The sequence below is a fragment of the Calliopsis andreniformis genome, chromosome 9 (assembly GCF_051401765.1).
Source record: "Calliopsis andreniformis isolate RMS-2024a chromosome 9, iyCalAndr_principal, whole genome shotgun sequence".
Lineage (NCBI taxonomy): Eukaryota > Metazoa > Arthropoda > Insecta > Hymenoptera > Andrenidae > Calliopsis > Calliopsis andreniformis.
Genome location: NC_135070.1, coordinates 8,234,029 through 8,242,693, shown reverse-complemented (window position 1 = coordinate 8,242,693; position 8,665 = coordinate 8,234,029). Strand labels below are relative to the sequence as shown.

At 38.5% G+C, this 8,665-nt stretch overlaps 2 protein-coding genes across 4 annotated transcripts; one reads left to right on the top strand and one right to left on the bottom strand.

Moving 5' to 3' along the window:
* Positions 1-319: 319 nt before the first annotated feature.
* On the bottom strand, positions 320-2,676 carry Arr1 (arrestin 1). The gene has a single exon (XM_076385058.1). The coding sequence runs from the start codon at positions 2,618-2,620 to the stop codon at positions 1,481-1,483; it is 1,140 nt and encodes a 379-aa protein (XP_076241173.1). The 5' UTR covers positions 2,621-2,676; the 3' UTR covers positions 320-1,480.
* Positions 2,677-3,439: 763 nt separating this feature from the next.
* Positions 3,440-8,246, top strand: LOC143183675 (erythroid differentiation-related factor 1). Of its 3 annotated transcripts, XM_076385342.1 has the most exons (9): positions 3,440-3,562; positions 3,810-4,848; positions 4,934-5,347; positions 5,429-6,229; positions 6,302-6,481; positions 6,557-6,933; positions 7,005-7,323; positions 7,399-7,702; positions 7,782-8,246. In XM_076385342.1, exons 1-9 carry the CDS (start codon positions 3,530-3,532, stop codon positions 7,921-7,923), a joined length of 3,609 nt encoding a protein of 1,202 aa, XP_076241457.1. In that variant the 5' UTR covers positions 3,440-3,529; the 3' UTR covers positions 7,924-8,246. The 3 variants fall into 3 exon arrangements, with proteins under 3 accessions (XP_076241457.1, XP_076241454.1, XP_076241456.1); XM_076385339.1 differs by having other exon boundaries at positions 6,302-6,933; XM_076385341.1 differs by having other exon boundaries at positions 5,429-6,481.
* The last annotated feature ends 419 nt before the right edge of the window (positions 8,247-8,665 follow it).

Sequence of the window (8,665 nt, the reverse complement as noted above, 5' to 3'; positions counted from 1 at the left end):
GTGCAATTTGTCGTCGCGCTTGGAGATACGTTTGCGGTTTTCCGCGCGTTATCTGTCCAACACCGTTGATTAATCGCGGTCGCAAGATATTAACAGCGTACAATCACTTCGATAATATTATTCTTTGTTTCTTCTGTTGGAACTTATCAACAGTGCCGCAAAACTAGAAACTGGTTTAATCGTAAAAAAAATATAGAATCCAAGCATCCATTGATTGAAAATAAAACTGAAAAACACTTGTTACGTTTTTACAATGTACCTGTATAGTTCTAATAATAAATTGTAGAAAAAGGGAGGAAAAGGCTAACTTGTATAACAGTTTGCATGCATACATGTATTTAATTCGAACGATACACCATCGTTTCCAATACTATGGAATATATTTTAAAATTGCAGCGATGCTTACACATCATTTGCATATATCGTTTGAAGGAACGCGTTCCAGTTGCATTAGACGATTCGCTTTCGCTAGTTTCGAACGGCAATCGATACCACTGGACTTCTCGAATCCTTGAGGGAACGCATTCCTGCACGATATGTACTTTTATTGCTTCTACAAAATGTAATTGATCCAATTAATAATTAACATTAGAACTACTAAAGCAGTTAGGAGAATTTAGAAATTAAATTATAGTAAACCTAACATCATACTATTAGAAAGGACTTGGGTATCCTGTGTCATATGGAATTCAAGAATTTATCCTATGTCACCATGGAGTCCAAACTATAATTTAATAGTACCAAATGATATTTCAAAGATAGAATGAAATTTAGATTACACGTGTAAATAAGACAGGTGATAATATTTTCATGGAATAGTAGAAACAGACAAGGATGGACCACGCAACTAGAACTACTTATATCCCTTTTAATTACGATTGAAGAAAAAATGGTAAGGAAAAAGAATCGAATAATTTAAGAAGAATTATTTTCAGTCCAGAAACCCTTAACTTCTCCACCAGGTTCTTTTAACATTAACCAAAAAAACGCAATATCTCGTCCTACTTGCACGGTCCACCCTTCATAATAACCACTAGTAGTTCTATCGTCAATTCCATCCGCAAATACGAAATCGTTCAGCCCACAAACAAGAGCGTAACGTCGTTATATTCATAGATTACTCGTTCGATTACCAGAAAATTAATGGAAGCCTCGAACGTATTACAATATTCCCTCGTTATACGGTCATAACTGTATTTACCTTATCTTGAAATCATTTACAGCGAAATAGTTCTTCCTGCGTGTACTTCACTCATACCTCTGACAAAACGCAAAGTAAGCTACCATAAACACAACATAATCTTAGAAACGTGTCCTATGCTATAAAAACTCGTCAGCGAGCGTATATCGAGGTAACACTGTACTTTCCCAGAATACTACAGGCACAGCAGAGCATCTCGATACGCTAGACGCGAATCCTGTCGGCGGAGTTGAACGCGAGCCAAGCGTGGCTCCGCTCGCGTCACCTGCGCCAGCCTCTCTAGCTGCTCGCCTGCTTGGGCTGCTTCTCCGTCTCGACGTCCTCCACCTCCACGTTGTTCGCGTTCACCACTCTGATCCGATCGGCGGGCTTCGGTCGCATCAGGATGAACGGCAGCTCCGCGGACAGCTCGCCGCTGAGCGCGCCGAGGTACAGCTTCACCTTGACGGCGTAGGACACGACGATACCAAAAGAGTCGCGGACGTCTGGCGATGTGAGCAGAGTGCTGGACGCCAGCTCGCCCTCCTCCCTCTTCAGCCTCCCGTCCAGCGCGATGCCACGGCGATGCTTGTTGTTCTCTAAACTGGGCTTCAGGTACATCACCTTCTGCAGGTTCGAGCCAGGATTGATAGGACAACCGTCCTGCGTCTCGACGGCGTCGATCACCGTCCTGAACTGGCCATTTTGGAAGATCACCACGTCGATGCCCTGCTGCACCAGAGCCTTCATCTTCTTCACCACCTTGTTGCTGTTGTTCCTCACGCACACGTTCACGGCTATCCTCTCCCCGTGGTGGTACAGCTGCTTGTCCAGGGTCACCTCGAGCTCCAGGTCACCTGGGCTCAGCAGGAAGTCCTTGCGAACCACGGTGCACGGCTGGCGACCCTGCTTCGTCGGCGCGTACTGGATCTTCCTGATGCCCATCGTCACTGTGCTCCTCTTGTGGGTGATGTCCGTCTCCACATCGCCTGAGTAGATCTTCACGTAATAGCTAACGCCGCAGGGTTCGCCAGTTTCGTCTTCCCCGGGTTGCAAGGTCACGCTGGATGGGGCTGTTTGGGGGAACTTGAAGGTGAATGGAATGGCGTTGGGTCCTAGCTTCTTTAGTAATCGTTCTTGGAGTCTGGTGAGAGTCTCCTCTCGTTTCTGAGTTATAGGGTGCAGCTGCTCGGAGACTAGGTAGAGGTCTTTTTGGAAATTCAAGCCCATAACTTCGTCCTCTTCTCTGCCATAACGGAAGCTGCAGACCAGTTGGCCCCAGATCTTTCTGCCTGTCTCGATGTAGTCCTGGTCCAGAAGTATCACGCCGTCCACTGGTTCGATTCCTGATAAGTAATCGATGTAGTCCCGTTTACCTAGGTACAGCGCGATCTTGCCATTAGGTGAGCATTTCTTGAACACCTTGAAATTTACTACCATTTTCGAGTCTGTCGATGGTTCCTCGGGCCGTGTTACCGCTGTTAACCGACTGGGTTCGAAGGGTGGAATCGTTACCTTATATATGGACGCGGTACCAGTGACGTCAGGTTTTTCTGAGGTTTCCGAATCCATTCAGCGACAGGGATAAACGGCCGTCTTTGCTCGCGTTTGCTGCTAACCTTTTCGTGTTGACCCGATGCTTTGGCTCCTCGTAACTACGACATGCGACGCTCTCGACTTCAGCCGCGATGATTTTCGCGGGCTTCGTTTCCTCGTGATTATAAACTCTTGAGTATAAGTGCCACTATGTGGCACGTATTGCGATGATGGTCACTTTGTTAGCGAGATGTTGCGTTTTGTTAGGCTTTCCTGTCGCTGTTTGATATTTATTATTATATGCGTAATATGTTTATGTTTCCAGCGTTTCTTTACCTTGACCTTTTCTTAAAATTAGTTTCTTAGTCTTCATTATGAAAGAAATACAATCGTTGATAATGTTAGACATTGCGTTTAAGAGATATCCTTGGTCTCACTTATCTTGTTGTGCTCTTCCTAGGTACTTCGTTGCATCGTTATTTACAAAGTGTATGAGAAAATACTGTGTCTTATTGATGCAAAAATAGGATTAGTACTGTATGTGCCTTGTGTAGCTATAAATTTGTAATTGGAAGAAGATAGAGGCGCTAAAAAATGACGACGTTTGCTTAACAGATAAGGCAGAGTGCAATCAATAAGACAGGAAACTGTTTTGTGAATCGTTGCATTCTCCCTCCATATAATCAGTGGTTATACGTTATTCGTACGGGCAGTTAAGTTGTTGAGTTCTTGAGACATTCTGGTTCATTCTAGAAATTTTGGAACAGAGTAACTAACTTCGAAAGACGCGAGAGACATCATCCGAAATTAAAAATGTCAAAAAGTCCGGATGCTAAAGTTGATAGAGTAAGTAATGTTTCCTGTGATCAGTGACGTTGTACATTTTATATTGGCACTATTAGTTTATTGATAGTTTTCCTTTGCTATGCAAAAAAAAAAAAAAAAAAAAAAAATAAGAAAACTGAAGCACATATTAGTGCCAGTATTTAGGAACAAAGCAACTACCTTGTTAATGGATTTATTTATGATGAATACAGTTATGGAACATAACAAAGTTTAAATCTGATACATTTTGGACCTTTTTTAATTTTAGTCTGAACCAGTGACTGTGGCCATGTCTCCCAATTCACCCAAGAAACCAGTTAAATCTACAGCAGTTGTAAAATATTCAGTGGTTCAAACACCGGCAACCTATGCCCAACTACAGTGTAATACAGACTTGAATCTTCCACCAAGTAACTGGCTCAGCAGTTCTGCAGACAGTTATGGTTTACAAAGTGTTTGGTCTCAGAACTCAGGTTTTTCTAGTTTTCGCATGGCTCATATGTTTCCCGATTGTGTGGGAGAAGTTGATGTTGTGTCAGATGCAGAAAACATAAAGAAACTACTGAAATTACCTTATAATCATGGTGTAATATCAATGATGGTTCACAGAATTGAGAACACTCTGCTATTAGATGATTTTGATATTCATAAATATTTGCTGAGACAAGCAGAAAGTGACTGGGAGTGGTTGAAAAAGTTCTTTTACGAACATATTTTTCAGAATCTAGGGGATAAAGAAAAATGTTTGTTCCACAAAACAAACAATAGAAATGCTTTGCAACAGAGAAACTTGGTATCCAAGTTTTTATATCACTCGATAGTAGTGGCAGATGAGGACGAACAACATGCAAAACCACAGTTACCTGTGAAAACATTAGAACCATGTTTACCAGAACCTTCTCAGGAGGAAAAAGTACCAGATCCAAATCATAATCATAATTTTGCAAGAAACATTGTATGGACTTTTGAAAATATTCATATGCTTATTGGTACAGACATGCCAATATTTGGGGGGCAAACACATCCATGTATAAGTCTGAGATTGAGAGATATGACGAAACCCATCAATGTTTTAACTGGGATAGATTATTGGTTGGATAACTTAATGTGTAATGTGCCTGAAGTGGTAATGTGTTATCATTTGGATGGTATTGTACAGAAATATGAATTAATAAAAACAGAGGATCTTCCTAATTTAGATCATTCTAAATTTAGTCCAAAAGTTATTAGAGATGTTGCACAAAATATTTTAAGCTTTCTAAAAAACAATGCAACAAAGGCTGGGCACACTTATTGGTTATTTAAAGGTAAGCTTGTCAAATATGGAAATGGTAAAATTTCTAATTTAGTTTAATAGATTTAGTAATTAATTTCTTTTTGTCTGCTCAATAGGCAAAGATGACGATGTAGTAAAATTGTATGACTTGACGTCATTGTGTCATGATGTGTCAGATGAAAAAGGTCAGAATCCATTTACAGTACCTGTTGCTATGTTATTATACAGAGTAGCTCGCAATATGAAGTACTCTTCCGATTACCATCGGCAACAGGGAACCATTAGAATGCTGCTGAAGAATTGCATACAATTACTGACAAAAGAAAAATACCCGCAAATTGTAACCTCAGCACATTTTATGCTCTCTGATCTTTATATCCCATCGGATACAGACCCTGTTAGTCCAGGACTTTCCGATCAGAGTGATGAAGAAGATACTCAAAGTGAATCAAGTATGCATCATGAAAATGAGAAAGATGAGGAAGAAGAAATTGAAGAATCTGCAATAAAGTCCTTGACTTTGGCTAATAGTAAGTTAGACGTAGAACGCATTGGCAAAATAAATTCTAAAGACAAATAAGGTTTATTAAAGAATATTTCTTAATTTTTAGTTAAGGAACATACTGAACGCGAAGAACCTAAATATAAGCCACCACCTATTGCGGGTACAATTGAAGAAAGGTGCTTAACTGCTTTGGAACATGTTTACCAAGGTCTCGAATGTTTAAAGTATTTTCCGACTGAGGACAGTCCAGAAGAAAGGCAAATGGAAGCAGAAGAAAAGAAAAAAGAAAAGGAGAAACAGCACTACGAAGAGACACATCCAACTATGGCAAAACCTTTTCAAGCTATTCCAATGCCTTACACTAGTTTGAAAGAAGAGAAAAACGAAACCGAATCAGGAGGTTCTGTAAACAGTAGTCCGAGTCATAAAAAGAAATTAAAACAGAAGAAAAATAGAAAGTCAGAAAAGATAGTCTTGAAAGAGGAATCTAGTGAAATTGAACCGAAAGCTTTACTGTGCAAATATAAAGCAAATACTCTGCCCACGTGGCAGGCTCCCAAAAAAAGTGATAACATTAGTTGGAACGCGCATTTGAAGACACTATTGTATGAAAAAGCTTCACTAATTTTTGCGGTTCTTGCCGAACATGAATATGCTAATAAGAATTATGGAGCTTCACTCAGATACATGTTAGCAGTATTACGTTGTCAGAACATACTAGAGATTTTTTGCGGTATAAGAAATGATAAATCGGTCAGTTATTTGTTGGGCCGCGCGGGAGATTGTTGTTTTATGGCCGTGCAAGATTGGTGTAACGTAGAGAAACATAGAAAAGATTATGAAACAAAAACTATGATTGAGGAGAAGATTGTTGAAGAAATATGTAAAGTGGAAGATTTAGACACAAGTACGTTTCTAAATAAGTATAAAACAACAAAGAGTTATGATACTGAAGATAATAATTTATTTCTTGCTTTAGACGGTGCCGAATTACTGCCACAACATTTACAAAGCTTAGAAGCTACTTTAGTAGCGTCCTACATGTGTTATGAGAAAGCCCTGTCGTTAGAACCATTTGACGCGGAAAGAAATAATCTTCTAAGGCGATTAGGAAATATCCACAATGAACTAGGTGTTCTGTATATGAATCAAGCTGGAAGTAAGTGCGTCTTTTGTATTTTATTTTTCAATAATTGTATATGCAGATTCAATGAACGTCCTATTATTTTTCTAGTACGTTTTCAAGAAGAAAATTCTACAGAGGAGGCATCTGGATCTTCGCCAGCAGTAACAGCGTTACTTACACGTTCATTAAATCATTTAGAAGCGGGAGTAAAAGCCTTTGAATCTGTCCACGACGAAGCGAATTTAGCACGTTTACACTCAAATACAGGACGACTTATGCGACTTTGTGCGCACATACACTCGAAACAGCACTCTCAAGAACGTCATTTTCACAATAAAGCACTCGCAAGTTATCAGAAAGCTTTGCAAGTGTTGGGTTCTAGAAAGTCGAATCCTGCCATTTGGGATACTGTTACATGGGATTTATCTACTACTTTATTTACTATGGCAACGTTGCTACAAGATTATCCTACGACTGGATCTAAAGTATGTGTATTTTTTTTCGTTTTCTCTTTTCTCGATAAACAACGAATTTTACATTATTGTTTTGGTTTCAGACTGAAGGAGAATTGGAACGAGAGGTTGTTGACATTTTGCAAAAAGCTCTCAAACACTGTGATACCGAAACACCAGGACCTCGGCAGCCTGTCTATCAGTTCCGTGCAGCAATTATTCAGCATCGATTAGCGTCTTTGTATCATCGGGTGTATAGAGAATTCGAATCAGATACGGACAATATTAAAAAGAAAACAAGCTTGCAATTGTGCAGGTTGTATTACGATAAGGCCGCGAAGTTGTTGCTAGCTTTAGAACAGACTGCGGAATTTCTAACGGTTCAAATGGAAAGAGTTGCTTTAACCGAACACCAAGCGCGTTGTAAGTACCTTTTCCTTAAAATGTTTCATTGATTTTCGCTTGATCTACATGCTCGTAAACTGAACTTTATTTCAGGCGCAACAACCTTTAATGGAAAATTAAAAGCATATCAGAATGGTCTGGACCTGATACTACAGTGTAGACCTATAATAGATATATTGTGTGATAGGATTCATTCTCAGAAACAAAAGAAAGAAAATATAAATGCCACGAATGATAAAGTAGAACCACAAAACACAGAAGGAAAAGGGACGGATGAGCAAAAATTGTTGGAAGACGAAGAAACTTTGGTCACATTACTTGAACAAAGACTGCAATTTATCTTAAGATCTCTCACTAAATTATTCGTCACTAAAAACAATAATAGCAACAAGAAAGAGTACGTACTACTTCATATTACTGCATATACATCATAAATAATATTATTTCTAATATTTTAATTCATTTATATATTTTAGGTCTGAAACGTTTGCCAATTTGTACAAACAGTGTTATAGTCGAACATTACGACCAGGCACAATGTCTGGCGTTACTTTAATAAAGCACATAGCGCAGCTTTTACGAGAGCTGGAAAAAATGTTACAATCTACGCAATCATAATCCAGTCATACGTGTATATATTGTATTTGTATTAAATAGCTCGCAGATTGAACGCGTAAGCTCTCGACCAACGAATATGATTACTGCCCGAAGTCATTGGAACATCGTCGGTTATCTAAATATTTTTTAAATTCTCATCCCTGTTAACGCTGGTCGTTATATGTTCGCGGGGTGAGATCGCGTCGAGAGAAATGCTCTTTCGCTCATTGTATTCAATATTCTGACAACATTTTTTATTGTAGTGTGTAAATAGTCAGATTGAGCCTTTTATTTATATATGATTTATAAGCGGAAAACAAGTAGCAAATGTAAATAATACTTCATTAATTTGTTTCATTATCTCCCTTCCCTCCTTTACAATTATATTTCTGTGATTCTAAGCAAAACAGAATAAGCCTCATATTTTTATTTTTGAAACATTGTTGTTTGAAGTTTTGAATTACTGTTTTCTACTAAAAAGTTCCTTTAAAATATAATCCTTCTTGGTTAAAAGTAATAATTTTATATATGATCTCTATTAAGATATACATTCTAATTTTTTGAAAAGGTGACTTATTTCGTTTTGCTTTATAATCACAGATAACAAATATCTTCTGTAATTTAATCATTCATGAACGTGATTCCCAAATAATATTCTATAGTAATAAGTGAAAGATTTTTTGGCGAGTTACATTCAATATGGCAGAACCAGTTTTCCCGCGAATTAATACATGGCATTTTTCATGAATTCGATTTCAATGTA